The following is a 22,160-nucleotide window of genomic DNA, read 5'->3' as shown; positions in this document are numbered from 1 at the left end:
ATGGTCATTCCAGGATTTTGACCAAGTGACAATAATGAAATGGCAAAATAGTTCCAAGACAGGATGGTTAAGGTTTGGAGGGCAACAGGTGTTCATATTCATTTGTTACCCTTTTCTTTTAGATAATAGAATTTGCTGTTTGGATGGTGCTTTTGAATGCGCCTTGATTGGTTATTGCTGCACATTTTGTAAACAGGACATACTACTGCCACTGTATGTTGGGGAAGAACAGAGTGAACACATTCTAGATGGTGGACAGGCTGCCAATCATGCAGGCAGCATTCTGCTGAATGCTGTTTAAATACTTGAGTGTTGTTGAAGTTGAACTCATCAAGGCAAGATGAGAGGATTCAATTACAGAGGAACCTCGATTATCCAGTATTCAATTATCCAAATATCAGATTATCTGGCAAGATTGCAAGGTCCTGATGCTTGGCTAAACTATGTTATCCGGCATTCAATTAACCAAACAAAATGCTCCCCGCCTGTGTTCTTCCGATAATCAAGGTTCCTCTGCATATTCCTGACTTAGGCTTTGTAGATGGTGGACAGTGTGAAGATAGGTGGTTAGCTTTGACCTGCTCTTATAGCCACAGTATTTATATGGCACAGTTTAGTTTCTGGTCACTGGTAACTCAAGGATGATGACAGTAAGAAATTTAGCATTGATAATACCTTTGAATTTTAAAGGGCTGTGATTAGATTTTCTCTTGTTGGAGATGGTCATTGCTCGGCACTTCTATGGCTGTTTTACTTGCCACTTAACAATTGCTGCATATGGACATGGACTAGTTCTGTATCTGAGGAATCGTGAATGATGCTAACATTGTGCAAGCATTGGTGAACATCCCGATTTCTGACCTTATGATGGAAAGGAGGAATTGAAGCAGCTGAAGATTGTTGGACCCAAGGCACTACCTTGAATGGAGATGTCCTGGAGCTGAGATGAATGCCTTCCAACAATCTTCCTTTGTTCTAAATGTAGCTTAAACCTGCAGAAAATTCTCCCTCAATTCCCAACGACTCCAATTTTGCTAGGGCTCCTTGATAACACAATTGGTCAAATGTGGCCTTAATATCACCTCTGGTTCAGCTCGTTTGTCCATGGTTTTCATGATGTCAGGAGCTGAGTGGCCTGAACATCAGTGAGCAGGTTATTCTTTTGCAACTTCTGCTTGATAGCATTCCTTCAATTTTCTGATGACGAGAATAGATTGACAGGGGAGTAAATTGGCTGCATTGGATTTATTCTGCTTTTTGCATACAGGATACATCTGGGCAATTTTCCACACTGTCAGGAGGACGCCAATGTTGTAGCTGTACTGAACAGCTTGGTTAGTGGTGCAGCACATTCTGAAGCATAAGCCTTCAGTATGGCTGCCAAAATGTTGTCAGAGCCTGTAGCCTTTGTAATATCCTGTGCCTTTAGCTATTTCTTGATATCATATGGACGGAATCACATTGGTTGATAATTGCAGGATGAGACAGAAAAGATGGATGCAAATAGTTCACCCTTGTCCTTTGCACTAATGTGCTGATCACTGAGGATAAAGATGAGAATATTTGTGGATCCTTTTCCTCCTGTTAGCTCATTAGTTGTCCACCACCATTCATGACTGGATGTGGCAGGACTGCAGACCTTAGAGCTCAGCTACTGGCTACAGGTTTGTCTATTGCATGCTACTTTCACTGGTTGTCATTGTTATGAAGGTGTAGGTGTGTACTGCACCTTTAAGAGAGAGAGGAAGCTGGCAAGGACTAAAAGCACAGAATGTGCTGAATAATCTAAAAATGCAACATTTGGTTGGCATAAATAGCTGGTGCTGTGTTTCCATGCAAACAAATTCAAATTCGGCCAGTTTAAATTATGCCTCAGAGACCAAAATCCAATCAAATTTGAATTTTACTGCTTGGGATGACAACAAACCAATGAAATGATCCAATGTTTTGGTGTATAAAATGAGACATTTTGAACAGTAGAGGGAAAACTGCAAAGAGCACCAACAAAATCAGACTGCTAGCCAAACAGTTCTCTGAAAGGTACCTGTCCATATGAAACGTTGTGCAGCAGAAGACTGAAGAAAAGACAACGCAGGAAAATACAGAGGAAAATCTACAAAGGAGAATCGACAAAACTGGCTGGTTTTGAAACATGATTATTTTTCGTAAATCTTAATCAGGACTTTTTTCTAAAATCAGACTAGTATTGTAGAGTGGGAGGTAGAAGATAAAGGAGATTAAGAGAAAGGAGTTGTAAATAGTTGTGGTTTTAATGTTCTCTGTTGGACTTAAAGAATAAAATTGTTAACTTTTACTCCAAATAGTGAAATCTGGAATAGTTCTTTGCCTCTCGAAATTTAACAGAGTACGGCACTAGGGTAGCTTGTGTGTGTGTCAGGTTTAAATGAGCAGAGGGATTTACCCCATAACAGTCATACAACTAGTCCTGTGTTGTAGCATCACCAAGTTGACACCACGGTTTCACGTATGCTTGTTGTTGCTCTTGGCATGCCATCTTGCTTTCTTCTTTGAAACAGCACTGATCTCCTGATTTGATGGTTATGGAAGGGTGAGGGATATACTGCGCCATGAGATTACACATAGTAGTTGAATAAAATTCTGCTGCTGATGTACAGCATCTCATGGATGGTCTCATGGAATTGCTAGATTTGTTCAAAGTCTATCCCACCAGCACAATGATAATTTCACAAAATACAATGGATGGTATCCTCAATCAGAAGATGGATCTACAAGATGGATCACAAAGACTACGTAGTGGTCATTCCTCCCAACACTATCACTAGCATCGGTGACAAAGTGATTTTTTCGCTCCTGTTGATTGCTTCACCATCTGCTGAAGATGCAATTGAGCAGCTATGCCTTTAAGAATGCGATAGATGATGTCCACTCGAGGACAGACAGTGAAATCCCCCAATTATTCTATACGTTCTGTGCCCTAGCTATCCTCAGTGTTTACAAAGTGGAGTTCAACATGAGAGAATACCAATTCAACAGCTGATGGATGGCGATAGTGGTAATGAACAGTACATTTCTTCATCCATGTTTGATTTAATGCCATGAGATTTTGTGGAGTCAATATTGAGGACTCCTAGAGTAACTCCTTCCTGACATACCATTGTCCTATTATCTCTGGTGAGTCTGCCCTGCCAGTGGAACAGAACATAGCCTGGGAATCTGATGATCACGTCCAGGACATTGCAAGGTATAATTCTGTAAATACAGCCACTTCATGCTTTTGCTTAACACATCTGTGGGACAGCACTCCAATTTTGGTGCATGTCCCCAGATGTTAGGAGGACTGTGCACAGTGGACAGGACTGGGTTTGCTAATGTCACTTCTGATGCTGAGATCAATGTACATGGTCTGTCTGACAGTTTTCTTTTCTTTTGGCTTTCTGGAGGTTTTGATACAACCAGAATTGCTTGCTAGCCCATTCCAGGGGCAATTAAAGGTCAAGCACGTCGCTTCATTAACTCACAACAATAAAGTATTTATTTTTGACACCTGCAGTGAATAGATATGTTTTACAGTAAGTGTGAAAATAATTATCAAATGCTATATATAATTCAACAGTGCTGCACAGATAGCAGGAAATAATGTGATTACATTACATAAAGTCAATGCTGTACCCTAAACATATGTGGAGGTTTTGTGCCCGAATGCCTAAGACACGCAACATCGCTTGCTTTAATGTAGAAATGGGTGTAGGTTTGGTTGGCTACTTACAACATCATATGCAGTAACGACTTTCTTCAGGACTTCTGGGATTACTCCTTGTGGCTCCATTGAAGGGTAATCATCTTTTAGGTTCAATATGACAATAGGTATATTATCATTGTTCAGAAATGTCGACAATGCCATAAAGCACTGTATTAGATTAGAAACTGGGGACAGGCCACATATTTCTTTGAAAGAAACTATTGCATTCTGAAAAAGGAAAATAAAGTAAAATCAACAATTTGAAATTGTAAATAACTTATAAATATCATTTTACATCCAAATCTTACTGCAAAGAATATACAGCCAGATATCAATTGGAATAATAATTTCATAAAGTTCTAAAAATCTGATCAGGACAATTCCCACGTACTGTATTTCTGGAGCCCAGGTCGCCATAAATCACAAAAGTCAAAAATACCTTCCTCTAGTTGCAGACAATTCAGTACAGAATAATCATAACATTACTATTATACAGTTAGACCTTGAAAGAAATTGATTGCTATTATTTAATTAATTATTATTATTTATTCATTAAGAGGGGGAGATGGTCATATAATAGCAACATTACTGGATTCAAAAGCCCAGAGTCATTCATGTATTCAAATCTTTAATCTTCAATATAGTAGCTAAGTGGTAAGGTTACAAGATGTGAAATCCAGAGAATTGGGAAATGATGAAAACGGAGTCCAAATCCCATTTGGTAGCTGTGAAATTTAAAATGCATACGGTACTAAACCTGGAACCATTATAAAAGTGAGAGAAGGTTAGTGTAGAACTTCAGAAAGATATCGACAAATAGGCGGAATGGTGGCAGATTAAGTTTTTTAAAAATTTTGTAACAGGATGAGGGTGTCGCTGGCTGGGCAGCATTTATTGCCCATCCCTAATTGTCCAGAGGGCAGTTGTGAGTCAACCACTTTGTTGTGGGTCTGGAGTCACATGTAGGCCAGACCAGGTAAGGATGGCAGACTTCCTTCCCTGAAGGACATTCGTGAACCAAATGAGGTTTTTTTTCTGCCAACTGGCAATGGATTTATAGTAGTCATTAGATTCTTAATTCCAGATATCTATTGAATTCAAATTCCACCATCAGCCATGGTATGATTTGAACTCGGATCCGTGGAACATTACCGGTGTCTCTGGATTAACAGTCCAGTGATAATACCACTAGGCCGTTGCCTCTATTAAGTTCAATAATAAGTGTGGGTGATACAGTTTGGTAGAAAGTACACAGAAAAACAATATAAAATGAAGGGTAAACTTGTAAATCGGGTGAAGGAGCACAGGAATCTAGATGTACAGGTGTATAAGTCATCAAAGGTGGCTGGTCAGGATGAGAGATGAGTCAATAAAGTCTACATTACCCTGGGCTTCATTAAAAGAGGTATGCAGTACAAAGACATGATAAAGCGATTATGATGAACTTGTTTAAGACACTATTTCAGCCTCAGTTGGACACTGTGCTTTCAGAAGGATCTGACGATCGGAAAAAGTGCAGAAGAGGTTGATGAGAATGGTTCCGGGGATGAGGAATTTCAGTTCTGAAGATAGAATGGAGAAGGTGAGGATGTTTTCCTTGAAGAGAAAGTTAAGAGGAGATCTGAAGCAACGAGACAATGAAACTTATTCTTGAGTGTTGCTAAAGAAAGCTAAATTTTGTTCAAGTTTTTCATCTTGTACTCACATCATGTCAATTAACATGAAATACCAAAGTAAAACAACATTTAGATTGTATGAAAAGTGATTACTGATTGATTGGCAAGTGTACATAGATTGATAGAAGTGTTGCCATTGCGAATATACCAGAAATGTATTCTATGGCTACACCAACATTTATTGCCCATCCCTAATTTCCTTTGAAAAGGCATTGGTAGGTTGCGGCCTTCTTAAATGTTGCAGTCCCCAAAGCATTAGTACATCCACAATGCTTTACGGGAGGGAGTTCTAGGTTTTGACCCAGTGATAGTGAAGGAATGGTGATCTATTCCAAGCCAGAATGGTGTATTGCTTGGAGGAGAACTTGCATGTGATGGTGCTCCCAGGCATTTGTTGCCTTAGTCTTTTAAGATGGCTGAGGTCACAGGTTTGGAAGGTGCTATCAAAGGAACCTTCGTGAGTTGCTGAAGTGCATCTTGTAGATGATACATAGTGCTATGTCTGTGTTGGTTGTGAATGGAGTGAATGTTGAAGGTGGTGGTTGGTTATGTGCCAATCAAGTGTGCCACGTTGTCTTCTTCAGTGTTGCAAGAGCTGTACTCATCCAGTTAAGAGTTGAGCATTTCATCATATTCCTGTCGTCTGCCTTATAGGCATGGCCAATTTGAACACAAACATGAGTATTTTGGAGAGAAGCCATTTTGGGAATGTGAACTACAAAGGTTGCGTGATAGATGAGATGAATTTTTGCCAAGGTAGGAAATCAGCAGCAGAATTTGAAGGCTAGTTAGGGCTAAAATTGGCTTATCAAACCTGGTGATGTTGAAGGTATGGATGAGCTTTTTAATGACAGATGGAATAAGACATACTGGTTTTGGATAATGTTGCTCAGGTAGTCTTTGTGATGGAGAGAATATGAACTTGTCATGTCACCTCAGCTCATCACCAACACGTACAGCATAATGCTATTTTCTAAACAGTTATATTGCTGTTATGAAACTATTCATTTGTACTACAGCTTAGCTTGAACAGACTGAATACCCGCAGAGGCGATGGAACTGAATTTGCTACGTACACTTATTTAACACTCCATGAGATGTGTGCATCATTGCAAGGCCAGCATTTGTTGCCCTTTCCTAACTGCCCTTGATCTGACTGGTTTGCCAGTTCATTTCAGAGAGCAGTTAAAGTCAACCACATTACTGTGGTGTAAATGGCAGGTACAAGTTATAGATAGTAAATTTCCTTCCCATAAGGCAATTTATGAACGAGAAGGGAAATTAATTGAATTTATTTGAGCTCATTGCCCCAGAGAATTAGCTTGCATCTCTGAAATACCAGGCCAGAGACATCACCACTGCACTATCATCTCCAGCAGCTGTAATTTTATAAGTACAATGAAAAAAATCCTTGATAAATATTTGACTATTCCTAGCACAGGTACTGAAACAAACTATACCATGTCTAATTACAAGCAGGCAGTGGAAAAAAAAGTTAAAAATCAATAACAAAATACAACAAACACTGGCCTCAGATCAGGTTGAAATTTTCATACAAACATCACTTTTTCCCAGCTGGCTTGATAATTAGATGGCCTATTATAGGTTCCAGCATATCTCCACCACTTCCCGCACCTTCGCCCTTGAACCCCACCTTCCACCTCCACCAATCTCCGGATACAGCACATCATTCTCCGCCATTTCTGCCACCCGTAATCAGACCCTACCACCAGAGATATATTTCCCTCCCCAACCCTATCAGCATTCCGCAGGGACCATTGCCTCCGCAATTCCCTTGTTTGGTCCACACCCCCCACCAACCCACTCTCCACTTCTGGCACCTTACCTTGCTGTCGCAAGAGGTGTAAAACCTGCGCCCACCCCTCCCCCCTCACCTCCATCCAAGGCCCCAAAGGATCCTTCCACATCTAACAGAGATTTTCCTGCACATCCAAACATCTCATCTACTTGTTGCGCTCGATGCGGTCTCCTCTACATCGGGGAGACAGGACACCAACTCAAGGAATGTATCAGGGAACATCTCTGGGGGACTAAATAACCCACTGCCCTGTGGCCGACCACTTCAATTCCCCATCGCACTCCACCAAGGTGGTGGAAGTCCTGGGCCTCCTCCATCACCAAATCTAAGCCATCTGACGCCTGGAGGAAGATGCTTAATCTTCCGCTTTGAAACACTCCAACCACATGGCATCAATGTCGACCTCACCTGCTACCTTATCTCCTCTCCCCCATCTCATCTTAGACCCACCTCCAACTTGGCACTGCCCTCTTGCTGTGTCCTACCTATGCATTTTCCTTCCCACTTTTCTGCTCTACCCTCCCCTCCAACCTATCACCATCACCCCCAACTTGCATCTACCTACCGCCTTCTCAGTTACCTTCCCTTGCCCCACCCCCACGGCACCCTTCCCCCTCCACATTGCTGATGAAGGGCTTATGCCCACAATGTTGATTCTCCTGCCTGACCTGCTGTGCTTTTCCAGCACCATACTTTCAGACTCTGACCTTTAGCATCTGCAGTTCTCGCTATTACACATTCTCAGCAAGAGTTAGAAGAGGGATCAGCCTGCAGGAAAATTTGTTCTACATTCCCAATAAAAGTATAGTTGGGCATATGAAAATACTGGATTTAAGGTTGAAAGAGAAAAGGTGACTAAAACTAATCTTTTAAAATACTGCTACTTTATACTATAAATATTTAAAATCTGAATATATTAAATAAAATAACAGAAAAAAGCTTCTATTTCTGTTCTATTATACAATAACTCTAGCAGTTTAACATTTGCTCAGAATGTTGCACAGAAAATTAGCCAATGCTTCAGTGTAGCCGGAAGTCTGTTCGATATGCATGTACCTTGAACGTACAGAATAAAGGCAAATTAAATGCCCTCTAGAATTAACCTACAACTGCAAAATTAATTATTACAACACAATCTCAAATTCAGCCAGTCCCACTGGCATCTGTAATGTGCAGAAATTCCCTAGCAGCAGTAAGACAGTCTTTGGAACAACACTATGTGTTCCTACTTTATGGAAAAATCAATAACTTGATAGAGAAATTATTGCCCTGTAGCACAAGGGATCCATTAAAAACTGCTGTACCATTAGTGAGTTGAAATTGCATTTGTAATTTGACTTTTTTTTCCAAAAAGAATTTCACTGTTCATCTGGAGTCCAATGCCTGAAAGGATGGTGGGTGAAGATTCAAAAATAATTTTCAAAAGGGAAGTGGATGAATACTTTAAAAAGAAAAAAAAGGGTAAGTGCAGAGGAGTGGGACTAACAGCACAGCTCTCTCAAAAAGCCAGAGCAGGCACAAAAGGTTGAATGTTTTTCTCTATACTATATGATTATACAAACTTCACTTTCAAAATAACTATTCTCAGTGTGGAAATGTTGTGCCATTTGTCATATTGATCATGGAACAGAAGAAAAGGAATAAACTGTTCAGTCTATCAAATCCATCCTGCCATTCAATAAGATCATTGCTGATCAAACATTTTAATGCCTTTTACTCACCCCATCACCATAACCCTATATCACAGGTAGATGGAAATGTATCAATTTTTACTTTAAATATCACCAGACTTTGCCTCCACAGCTGCCTGTGGCAGAAACTTCCAAAGGTTACCTAACTGTCTGAATAAAACTCATCTTGGACCTAAGTGGCATCCTCCTTATTTTTAAATTGTGCTCCTTGATTCTAGTCACTCCAACCAGGGGAAACATCTTACCTGCATCTTCCTGGTCTGTCCCTTTAAATATTTTGTAAGTTTTGACACTGCCTCTCATTCTCTGAAAATCTAGAGAATGCAAGTCCAGTTATCCCAATCCATCTTCATAGGACAATTCTGTCATCCTGGGAACAAATCTGGTGAACATTCGTTGCATTCCCTCTATGGCAATAATACCTTTCCTGAGATAAGGAGGCCAATACTGTACACACTACTCCACATGCAGTTAACTAGGTTCCTATACAACTGAAGCAAGACTTCACTACTCCTCGACTCAAATTCTCTTGCAGTAAAAGCTAACATTCCATTAGCCTTCCTAATAGTTTGCTGTACCTCCATATTAGTCTTCAGTGACTAATCAGCAAGAACACCTAGATCCCTTTGTACATCTACACTTTTACATTTCTTACCATTTAGGAAATACTCTATACATCTGTTCCTCCTACTAACCTCACATTTTTTCACATTATATTCCATTTGCCATGTTCTTGTCTATTCACTAATTTTCCTGCAGCCACTTTGTATATTCCTCAAAACATACATTCCCACTTAGCGTATCATCCAAAAATTTGGAAATACAATATTTGTTCCATACCTCCAAATTAAAGAACTAAATGCTAATTAAATGCACCAACAAATACTTATAGATTAGTTGCTGGTTGATATTTACTGTGGCTGTCGGTAATTATTTGACAAGTGTTTAGAGCTTTTCATATTTGATCAAATTTGCCAACATCTACAGGCATGGTGTGGCAGCTACTCAAGCGCTCTGCTGGAATAGCAGGCATGAGAGGGTGAATGGACAACAGGTTCAGTTTTATTTTGACACAACCCACCGGCAGCACGGTGGCTCAGTGGTTCGCACTGCTGTCTCACGGCGCCAGGGACTCTGGTTCGGTTCCAGCCTCAGGCAACTGTTTGTGTGGAGTTTGCACGTTCTCTCAGTGTCTGAGTGGGTTTCCTCCGGGTGCTCCGGTTTTCTCCCACAGTCCAAAGATGTGCAGGTTCGGTGAACTGGCCATGCTAAATTGCCCGTAGTGTTTAGGGATGTGTAGGTTAGGTGCATTAATCAGGGGAAATGTAGAGTAATGGGGTAGGAGAATGGGTCTGGGTGGGTGTGGACTGGTTGGGCCAAAGGGCCTGTTTCCACATAGAATCCCTACAATGATTTCCCCACCATGGATGTCAGCAATCTTACTAATTTGTTGGAGGATGAATTTCTGGATTGGTGTGACCTCTGTAAACTTCTTTTCACACTGTAAGCCACAGCAATGATTGTACAAAGTGCATTTGTGTGACAGAAAGCTGAACGTGTACTGTGGCACTCAGATAATGGGGCAACTAATACCTGTCTAATGTGCCGTCATGGAAGATTTGACATTGCGTACATGATGCTGCATCTGATGACCTAACACAATTACCCACCATTTTGATCAAGGGGAGACTCAAGCCTTATCCCAAGTTGGTGCAAAATTTGTCTGTGCTTTTAAATATTGACTGACTTCTGACAGGTTCATTTAACCATTCATTTCATTCTGTATAGCATTATTTTGTAGAATGCCTCCTTTAAGGACTTGAGGTCCCTACAGAGAAATGCATGCAACATTGTCCTCCAGAGGGGCATGCCATATCTTGATCCCCACCCTGGCTATCTGGTGTTTCACATGTATATCTAGCCTCTCACCTCTCCCACAACATATTCACAGGAGCAGTATCTCATTTGGTAATTGCAAGTGTAAAATCAAATAATGGTGGACCACAACTCATGGTGTGATCATTCAGAAATCCTGTTTAATGCCCTGCAGACACCAGTTCAAAACCCATGACTGAATTAAATTCAAACTTAGTAAGCTTGGACTATGCCCCACTCTCTGCAACTGAATCCCCCATTTCCTGACCGACAGGCCACAATCAGTAATATCCTCACTAACATTCAACACTGGAGCCCCCCCGGAGTGTACACTCAGCCCCCTACTCTACTCATTGCATACCCATGACTGCATCGCCATATACCAGACTAATGCCATTTGCAAGTTCGCTGATGACACCACCATAGCCGGTCGAATCTCAGATGGCGACGAAACAGACTTGACGGGAGGTGGAAGACCTGGAAAAATGGTGCACTGAGAACAACCTAGCTGTCAATGCCAGCAAAACCGAGGAACACATTATTGACTTTCGGCGGGATGTTACTCATGCCCCCTACACATTAACAGCACAGAGGTGGAATGAGTGGAGTGTGTCAAGCTCCTGGGAGTGGTCATAGAGTCATAGAGATGTACAGCATAGAAACAGACCCTTTGGTCCAACCCATCCATGCCAACCAGATATCCAACCCAATCTAGTCCCACCTGCCAGCACCCGGCCCATATCCCTTCAAACTCTTCCTATTCATAAACCCATACAAATGCCTCTTAAATGTTGCAATTGTACCAACCTCCACCACTTCCTCTGGCAGCTCATTCTGCGTGAAAACATTGCCCCTTAGGTCTCTTTTATATCTTTCCCCTCTCACCCTAAACCTATGCCCTCTAGTTCTGGACTTCCCGACGCCAGGGAAAGAACTTTGCCTATTTATCCTATCCATGCCCCTCATAATTTTGTAGACCTCTATATGGTCACCCCTCAGCCTCCAACACTCCAGGGAAAACAGCCCCAGCCTGTTCAGCCTCCCCCTATAGCTCAAATTCTCCAACCCTGGTAACATCCTTGTAAATCTTTTCTGAACCCTTTCAAGTTTCACAACATCTTTCCGATAGGAAGGAGACCAGAGTTGCATGCAATATTCCAACAATGGCCTAACCAATGTCCTGTACAGTCGCAACAGGACCTCCCAAGTCCTGTACTCAATACTCTGACCAATAAAAGAAAGCATACCAAACGCCTTCTTCATTATCCTATCTACCTGCGACTCCACTTTCAAGGAGCTATGAACCTGCACTCCAAGGTCTCTTTGTTCAGCAACACTCCCTAGGACCTTACCATTAAGTGTATAAGTCCTGCTAAGAATTGCTTTCCCAAAATGCAGCACCTCGCATTTATCTGAATTAAACTCCATCTGCCACTTCTCAGCCCATTGGCCTATCTGATCATGATTTATTGTAATCTGAGGTAACCTTCTTCGCTGTTCACTACACCTCCAATTTTGGTGTCATCTGCAAACTTACTAACTGTACCTCTTACGCTCACATCCAAATCATTTATGTAAATGACCAAAAGTAGTGGACCCAGCACTGATCCTTGTGGCACTCCACTGGTCACAGGCCTCCAGTCTGAAAAACAACCCTCCACCACCACCTTCTGTCTTCTACCTTTGAGCCAGTTCTGAAACCAAATGGCTAGTTCTCCCTGTATTCCGTGACATCTAACCTTGCTAATCAGTCTTCCATGGGGAACCTTGTCGAATGCCTTACTGAAGTCCACATAGATCACATCTACCACTCTGCCCTCATTAATCCTCTTTGTTACTTCTTCAAAAAACTCAAACAAGTTTGTGAGGCATGATTTCCCATGCACAAAGCCATGTTGACTATCCCTAATCAGTCCTTGCCTTTCCAAATACATGTACATCCTGTCCCTCAGGATTTCCTCCAACAACTTGCACACCACCGACGTCAGGCTCACTGGTCTATAGTTCCCTGGCTTGTCTTTACCGCCCTTCTTAAACAGTGGCACCACATTAGCTAACTTCCAGTCTTCTGGCACCTCACCTGTGACTACTGATGATACAAATTTCTCAGCAAGAGGCCCAGCAATCACTTCTCTAGCTTCCTACAGAGTTCTAGGGTACACCTAATCAGGTCCTGGGGATTTATCCACCTTTATGCATTTCAAGACATCCAGCACTTCCTCCTCTGTAATATGGACATTTTGCAAGGTGTCACCATCTATTTCCCTACATTCTGTCATCAACAACAAGCTTTCTTGGACTCTTCATGTGGACTCACTGGTTACAAAGGCCCAACAATGTCTCTTCTTCCTCAGGCAGCTGAGAAAATTTGGCATGACAGCAATTACCCTTGCTATCAAGAGCATTCTGTCTGGATGTATCACGACCTGGTATGGCAACTATATCATTCAAGATCGGAGACGGTTACAGAGAGTGGTGAACTAGGCCTAGACAATCACAAAGGCCCACCTCCCATCTATAGAATCCATCTACCCGGCTCGCTGACAAGGAAAGGCCACCAGCATTCTCAAAGATCCATCCCACCCTGGCAATGCTTTTCTACAACCTCTACCATCGGGGAGCAAGTACAGAAGCCTGAAAAAAAACACAAACAATCCAGTTTCGAAACAGTTTCTACCCTACTGTTGTTAGAATACTGAATGCATTCACCTGTAGCTGTTCCTTGGTTTTTGCCACTGTTTACCTATTATTTACATAGCTATATGTGATTTGCCTGTACTGCTCGGAAGACAAAGCTTTTCACTGTGCCTCGGTACATGTGACAATAAATTCAATTCAATTCCATTCAATTCATTAATAATAATCATGAAATGACTGGATTGTGGTGAAAATGAATCTGGTACACTAACATCCTTAGCAACAACAATCTGTCAGATTCTGTGCCCTTTAAGATAGCCTAACAAGCTACACAGTTGTGTCAAACTGCTACAGAAAAGTAAAAATAGAATGATATTGGATAAATACCTGATGTTAACTACATATCGAAAATGACAACGACACAGCCTACCCTGTCAAATTTCAAACATCTGGGAGCTTGTGCTAAAAGTAGAAGACCTGTCACATAGACCAGCCAAGAAATAGCCTGCTATAATCATACTCACCAAATAACACTTGACAGTCCATGTCCCTTTCTCTTTACATCATGAATATGTCTTATTCCAATTAAAGGACAGACACAAATAGAAGTGGCAACATAGTGATAATGAGTTGGGAGAGAATTGCCCTCAAGTTTGACTCCAGACCTCATGAAGTCTCATGGCATTAGGTTAGCATGGAAAACTTCCCACTGATCATCACCTGCTGCCCTCTTTCGGGTGGTGAATCAGTACTGGTCCATGTTGGATACCACTTAGGTAGGTGTTGGACATAGGAATGGCATAGGAGCACTCTCATTTATTCACTCACAAAAGTTGGGCATTGCTGGCTGGCACTTATTTTCCACCCTTAATTTTCTTCAAGAAGTTGGTGGTGACTGCCTTCTTGAAGCCTGCAATAACTCATCAAGGTTTCTATGACAGCATCTTCCAAACCTGTGGCCTCCATCACCTAGAAGCATAAGGGCAACAGATAGGAACATAGTAACAGGAGTCGGTCATTCAGCCCTCAAGTCTTCTCTGCCATTCAATAAAATATGCAAATGTGCACCACCAACCTGCTTCAAACCACATTCCAACCTCAATGAAACTGTATCACTATTCCTTCACTGCAACCTGGTCAAAATCCTGGAACTCCCTCCTTAGCAGCACTGTGTGTGTCCCTAAATCCCACGGACTGCAGCAATTCAGGAAGGCAGTTCCCAACATGTTCTCAAGATTGACATAAGCGTTGGCTTAGCCAATGATGACGACATTTCATGAAAGAATTTTGAAAGATCTTTGAGGTCAGGTGCATCCACAGTGCTGTTAGGAAGGAATTATGCTATTCTTCAACATCTCTCAGCTCTGATACTCTTCCTACATGGCAACAGTGACAACTTCAGCCACAGTGTCTCTGCACTTAAAAAAATTACAGACTTGCTTTCAGCAAAGAAAGCTGGCTAGCTTTAACTTGTATTATCAAGTTATATTTGATCCCCTGTCAATGTGAGTAACCAAATAATAGCATTGACTGTATGCAGCAATCATTCAAATAAGCAGGAAACATGAATTGACATACTGCCCACATTTTGTTGAAAGGATATTAGTTTGTTAAGATTTACGGCCCCCGCACCTATTCTGGCAGCAAACCAAATTAGCCTTTGTGTTTTAAAATAGCAACATGTACAAACAGATTTATTAATTAAATAGCATTAAAATAAGCAGTACATTACAAGAGTGTTATTATAAACAGAAACCAATGTCAGACAAAATTGTTCATGTTTAATTAGCCAACAAAAGATGTGAAGTCATCTGATCACCATGCAGTGGCCAGACAAGGCTATCTTGTTGGAATGATCATTTCTTTATTTCCAGCATTTTCCATTTTGATATTTGACAATGTAATTTGAGTGTGACTATGTTTCAGCTACACTTGGCAATAGAGTACAAAAATGATCAACTAACAGTTTTAAGTATGTGTATGACATTAAACCATACTTCATCCAAATATGCAAAAGGTATAAAATATTAAAAGAAGCCATTCCTCTAATACATTTAGTCAACCGTCATCGATAACATTTAAATTATAGCCACATTCCAGTGTTGGCTGAGATCTTGAGTTGACGCTTATCTACATATTTTATTCTCTCAGGTAAGTGCAATATTCAAGAGCATTGAGTTCTCTAGATGTCCTGGATAACATTTATTCCACTAAAGGCCTTTGCGAAACTCAACCAATTAGCTAATTTACTTTTTAGTATTTGCTGCATAGAAATAGACCGACACATTTACCTTCAAAACAGCACTAATTGTACTTAGTAATTAATCGTTTGTGAAGTTTATTAGGACATTATGTTTCTTAAATTTACAATAAAAATCTCTTACATCGCAGCCACTCTTTGTAACTGGTTACAATACAGAAAACTTGTTATTGTGTAAAACCAAAGCAGTCGCATTGCTAATAATTCTTGGCAAACATTGATGAGCTTGGAAATTGTATAACTCATCCACTCCACTGACATAACTAAATTAGAGTTATTTATGGCAGTGAGAAAACACCTGAAACAACGTCACTGGTGAGATACTGTTTCTGGATCTTGGCACAATCCCTGTTTTAAATTAATTATGGAGCTGCCAATTGACGCCAGTCAAATGACAATTTAAAAATGCTCATTATACAGGAGTATCATTTACTTCCATGGAAAGGTTGTTTAATTATTATAATCTTTCAGAGATACAAAAATTATTAGCTTAACTCTACATACCTTTCTAAGTTCATAAGTTCATAAGATATAAGAGCAGAATTAGGCCATTTGTCCCATTGAGTCTGCTCTGCCATTTGATCATGGTTGATATGCTCGTCACCCCCATTTTCCTGCCTTCTCCCCATTACCCTCCAACCCGTCACCAATTAAAAATCGTTTTACTCCTCCTTAAATTTACTCACTGTCTCAGCATCTATCACACTTTGGGGTAGCAAATTCCACAACCTTTTGAGAAGTAGTTTCTCCCAACTCTATTTTAAATTTGCTATCCCTTATCCTAAGACTATGACCTCTTATGCACAAAATGAATCACTGTCAGCAATTTTATGGAAAAGAATATGTCTGAATTAACAAATATTAGAATTTATTAATAACTGTATGGAATTAAATTATTTTTAATTCCTAGCATTATTTATACACATTTACATTATAATCTTGATATGAAAATATGATAAATATATAGAATCAGAAGAGATTATTGAGTACATCTGACAGTTAATACAATTGAAAACATAAGATATACTAATCACAAAATTAGATATAATCAGTCCCTATGTCCATTGGGTGTTTATCCTCCATGCAAATAATTCTAAACTCATGCTCCCATCACCGTTTCCCTAAATCACTTATTTAATCTATTTGGACATGTTGCCATCTTAAAAGTTGATTCACACAAGGGATATGGGCAAATCTCAAACCATTATCTCTTCTTCTGTTAATTCACGATGGCATTAACAATCTTAAAAACATTGTAAAAATCTTCTTGGTTATAAACCTTTTACAATGTTCTGTATGATGTGGTCAGCACCAAAGAAACAGCACTTACTGCTGACCTGGGGAAAAACTGCCTCCAAAGAAACAGTGAATTCTGTAGCATTATTTTCACCTTTCCAGATGATATCTGGTACCAAGTAAAGGGAAGGTTTTGGCATACAGCAGCAGTGATTTTAGCAAGCAAAAAAGGAGCCTGAAAAACTGAAGTGTTCAAACTTGGAAAGATCTGAGAAATGGAATATTAATTTGGAATTTCTTCAGCTGGTCATAGATAGAATTTAAAAAAAAATACACTTCTTTTAAATAAAGAGCACCAAATTGAATTATCTACAAATTTGCATCAGTGAATTCACATTCCATTCCATAGAAGCACAAAATCTACAGAGTGCTTAACTTTGCCAACTGTACTCACAGAGGGGTAAACAGTTCCTTCCTATCTCATCAAAATGGAGGATGGATCATTAATCTCTGAAAGTCTGGGACATTAAAGAAATCATCTTGGCCCTGAGACAATAACTAAGGGAAGCTAAGCAAATCATGAGTTAGTCCTCCATATTCTTTAGAATATACCACCAACATGAAGATAAATCATGTGATACAACCTTTTGAGAGAAGGTTTGAATTTGGTAATAAACACACACACACACACACACATTTTACAGAAATGGCTGCAGGAATGATTGGGATCTAAGTACTCAAAGATGGCATTAGGAAGGACAGGAAATTCTGTTAATTCATGATGGCATTAACACAATAGCTCAAGATCAGAAGCAACATGTGGAAACAATTTGGGAAGAAATGAGAAATGATGATAAAGGCAAAAAGTAACTTGTGGCAGTAACATATAGGTCAGGTAACTGTAAGCACATGGTAGAGCAGAGCATGAAGGATGAAATGTTGGGAACTTGTCAGAAATATACAACAATAATCACAGAGGATCTTAATCTACATATAGACTGGAAAAATGAGATGGCCAGAAATAACCAAGATGAGGAATCCATAGAATGTTTTCAGTATAAACAGTTTCTGAGCACAGAATACGAAAAAAGAACTGCGGATGCTGAAAACCAGAAACAAAGAGAAATAGCAGGAAAAATACAGCAGATCTGGCAGCATCTGTGGGGAGCACATGTAGATTTAATGTTTTGAGTCCATGCCCTTTCTTCAGAACTGTTTTGAATTGGCCATATTTGGAATTGCACTGTAGTCTCTTTTAAACAAAAGAAAACCGCCTCAACTCTTCAAAATCTTTGCAAGTTGTATTTCTTGATCTATCATTTCATTTTATCCTGCAGTATCCTTCCTAAATTTTATTCAAACTGTAGTCTGACACTAATTCAGTATGTCAATATTTATATTTAGAAAAGAATGGGCTTATCAATGATAGGCAAGAAGGATTTGTGTGGGGGAGATCGTGCCTTACCAACTTAATAGAGTTCTTCGAGGAAGTGACCAAGTTGATAGATGAAGGAAGGGCTGTTGATGTCATATACATGGGACTTTAGTAAGGCATTTGATAAGGTTCTTCATGGTAGACTAATGGAGAAAGTGAAGTCACATGGTATGCTGGGTGTTCTAGCTAGGTGGGTAAAGAACTGGTTGAGCGACAGGAGAGAGAGAGAGTAGTAGTTGAAGGGAATTTCTTGAAATGGAGAAAGATGACCAGTGGTGTTCCACAGGGGTCAGTGTTGGGGCCACTATTGTTTGTAATATACATAAATGATCTGGAAGAGGGAACTGTTGGTATGATCAGCAAGTTTGCAGATGACACGAAGATTGGTGGAGTAGCAGAAAGCATAAGGGACATCAAAGAATATAGGACGGAGAGTTGAGCGGAAAAGTGGCAGATGGATTTCAATCCAGGCAAATGTGGGGTGATGTATTTAGGCAAGACTAATTCTAGAGCGAATTATACAATGAACAGAAGAGCCTTGGGAAAAGTTGATGGGCAGAGAGATCTGGGAGTGCAGGTCCATTGTACCCTGAAGGTTGCTGCACAGGTAGATAGAGTAGTCAAGAAGGCATATAGTATGCTTGCCTTCATTGGACGATGTATTGGGTATAAGAGCTGGCAAGTCATGTTAAAATTGTACAAGACATTGGTTCGGCCACATTTAGAATACTGTGTACAGTTCTGGTCGCTACATTACCAAAAGAATGTGGATGCTTTGGAGAGAGTACAGAGAAGGTTTATGAGGATGTTGCTTGGTATGGAAGGTGCTATCTATGGAGAGAGATTGAGTAGGTTAGGTTTATTTTCATTAGAAAAAAGGAGATTGAGGGGGGAACCTGATTGAGGTTTACAAAATCATGAAGGGTATTGGCAGGGTGGATAGAGACAAGCTTTTTCCCAGGGTGAAGAATTCCATAACAAGGTCATGTGTTCAAGGTAAGAGGGGAAAAGTTTAAGGGGGATATACGCGGCAAGTACTTCACACAGATGGTAGTGGGCATCTGGAACGTGTTGCCAGCAGAGGTGGTAGAGGCAGGCATGGTAGATTCATTTAAAACGTGCCTGGACCAATGCATGAGTAGGTGGGGAGCAGAGTAATACATATACTTAGGAATTGGGGCAACAGGTTTAGACAGTAGATTTGGATTGGCTCAGGCTTGGAGGGCTGAAGGGCCTGTTCCTGGGCTATAAATTTTCTTTGTTCTCTTTGCTCTATATTCTACTTCTTCCCCTAAACCTCCGAGTAGTGCTATCCTTTGTATTATCCAATTGAAGTTTATATATCTGAGAAACAACCACACCAAAATTCTTTTTATTTGTTTATGGGATATAGTGATCAGTAATATTATTAATACATCAGTGACATAAATCAATGATATAACAGAAAGGTTTAAAACTATGAAAAATCAGACAAGGAAGATGGAAGCAGACTTTTTCTAGACGTTTAGTCAGATCAAGGGACCATGTGTACAAGATTAAGTTAAGAGATTTCTGGTCAAGATCCTACCTCGCAGAGTTGAATGGCTGAAGAGTTCAGTCCGAGTGACTGGTTGTTGGATGATCTTTGTCAAACTTGGATTGAATAGATGGATAAAGCAAAGGAAGCTGAAGGAATTTGGGAAGTGACTAAATAACATAATTGGTAGCATTCATTTATATAGAAGATGAGTGCTAATAAAAATAGGTGAATTGACTTGTCTGTTTCAGTCTTGCAACTTTCATGCTCTTTTATGTATATTCATTTTAGGGGTTGTACTTATTTAAGGTACATTCTCAATGTCCAGCTAAAACAGTGGTTTATTTGGACTTCTTTCAATTTAGAATAGGGTATACAGAATTTGCTGCTCACGATAGTCTCCTCTTCACCAGAAAGGCTAACACAGACTGGATGATCATTTAGTTGAACACTTCTGTTCAGCCTTCAGATCTGATCTTCTGGTCACTGGCCCTTTTAATTCTCTCAGCCCACAATCCCACTATCACCTTAGCCTCTGTACCATCCCAACGGCCTCAGCTTTAGCTTGAGAATTTGTGCCTCATTTTTTGATTAAGCACTTTACAACGTGAGGTCATAGCAAAATTTCCCAATACTTTCCAGACAGAAGGTACTTTAGATGCAATTTTTATTTCTTAATTTGACCCCATTACAATATAAAGGAACCTTGGGTGACGAGAGCGGTGGAGCTTCTCGTCAAAAGGAAGGAGGTAGCTTACATAAGATGGAGGAAACTAGGGTCAAGCTCAGCTCTAGAGGATTACAGGCAGGCGAGGAAGGAGCTCAAAAATGGTCTGAGGAGAGCCAGGAGGGGGCACGAGAAAGGCTTGGCAGAACAGATTACGGAGAACACAAAGGCATTTTACACTTATGTGAGGAATAAGAGAATGGTCAAAGAAAGAGTAGGGCTGATCAGGGATAGCATAGGGAACTTGTGTGTGGAGTCTGAGGAGGTAGGGGAAGCCCTAAATGAGTTTTTTGCTTCTGTCTTTACGAAAGAAACGAACTTTGTTGTGAATGAAACCTTTGAAGAGCAGGTGTGCATGCTGGAATGGATAGAGATAGAGGAAGCTGATGTGCTGAAAATTTTGTCAAACATTAAGATTGACAAGTCGCCAGTCCCGGATTTGTCCTCGGCTGCTTTGGGAAATGAGAAATGCGATTGCTTCGCCACTTGCGAAGATCTTTTCATCCTCGCTCTCCACTGGAGTCGTACCTGAGGACTGAAGAGAGGCAAATGTAATTCCTCTCTTCAAGAAAGGAAATAGGGAAATCCCCGGCAATTACAGACCAGTAAGTCTCACGTCTGCAAGGTGTTAGAAAGGATTCTGAGCGATAGGATTTATGACCATCGGGAAGAGCATGGCTTGATTAAATGCAGTCAACACGGCTTTGTGAGGGGCAGGTTATGCCTCACAAACCTTATCGAGTCCTTTGAGGATGTGACTATAAAAGTTGATGAGGGTCGAGCTGTGGATGTGGTGTATATGGATTTCAGCAAGGCATTTGATAAGGTTCCCCATGGTAGGCTCATTCAGAAGGTCAGGAGGAATGGGATACAGGGGAACTTAGCTGTCTGGATACAGAATTGGCTGGCCAATTGGCTGACAGTGAGTGGTGGTAGAAGGAAAATACTCTGCCTGTAAGTCAGTGGTGAATGGTGTTCCACAGGGCTCTATCTTTGGGCCTCTACAGTTTGTCATTTGTATTAATGACTTGGATGAGGGGATTGAAGGATGGGTCAGCAAGTTTGCAGACAACACAAAGATTGGAGGTGTCATTGACAGTATAGAGGGCTGTTGTAGACTGCAGTGGGACATTGACAGGATGCAGAGATGGGCTGAGAGGTGGCAGATGGAGTTCAACCTGGATAAATGCGAGGTGATGCATTTTGGAAGGTCGAATTTGAAAGCTGAGTATCGGATTCTTGGCAGTGTGGAGGAACAGAGGGATCTTGGTGTGCAGGTACATCGATCCCTTAAAATTGCCACCCAAGTGGACAGGGTTGTTCAGAAAGCATATGATGTTTTGGCTTTCATTAACAGGGGTATTGAGTTTAAGAGTCGTGAGATCTTGTTGCAGCTCTATAAAACTTTGGTTAGACCGCACTTGGAATACTGTGTCCAGTTCTGGTCGCCCTATTATAGGAAAGATGTGGATGCTTTGGAGAGGGTTCAGAGGAGGTTTACCGGGATGCTGCCTGGACAGGAGGGCTTATCTTCTGAAGAGAGGTTGACCGAGCTCGGACCTTTTTC

The 22,160-nt window shown here is 40.7% G+C and overlaps 1 protein-coding gene across 3 annotated transcripts in view; it reads right to left on the bottom strand.

Moving 5' to 3' along the window:
* plcl2 (phospholipase C like 2) overlaps positions 1-22,160 on the bottom strand; it is a 288,390-nt gene that overhangs the window by 76,032 nt on the left and 190,198 nt on the right. For all 3 annotated transcript variants that reach the window (XM_087987268.1, XM_087987269.1, XM_087987270.1), the window contains exon 3: positions 3,749-3,949. In XM_087987268.1, the coding sequence (XP_087843394.1) occupies positions 3,749-3,949 (201 nt within the window). The remainder of the gene's footprint in view (positions 1-3,748; positions 3,950-22,160) is intronic.

This window comes from Chiloscyllium plagiosum, unplaced genomic scaffold, assembly GCF_037043375.1.
Source record: "Chiloscyllium plagiosum isolate Xiang-an unplaced genomic scaffold, Cpla_swu_hap1 HiC_scaffold_5, whole genome shotgun sequence".
Classification (NCBI taxonomy): domain Eukaryota; kingdom Metazoa; phylum Chordata; class Chondrichthyes; order Orectolobiformes; family Hemiscylliidae; genus Chiloscyllium; species Chiloscyllium plagiosum.
The sequence above is the reverse complement of the archived record's forward strand: the minus strand, read 5'-3'. Positions and strand labels throughout refer to the sequence as shown.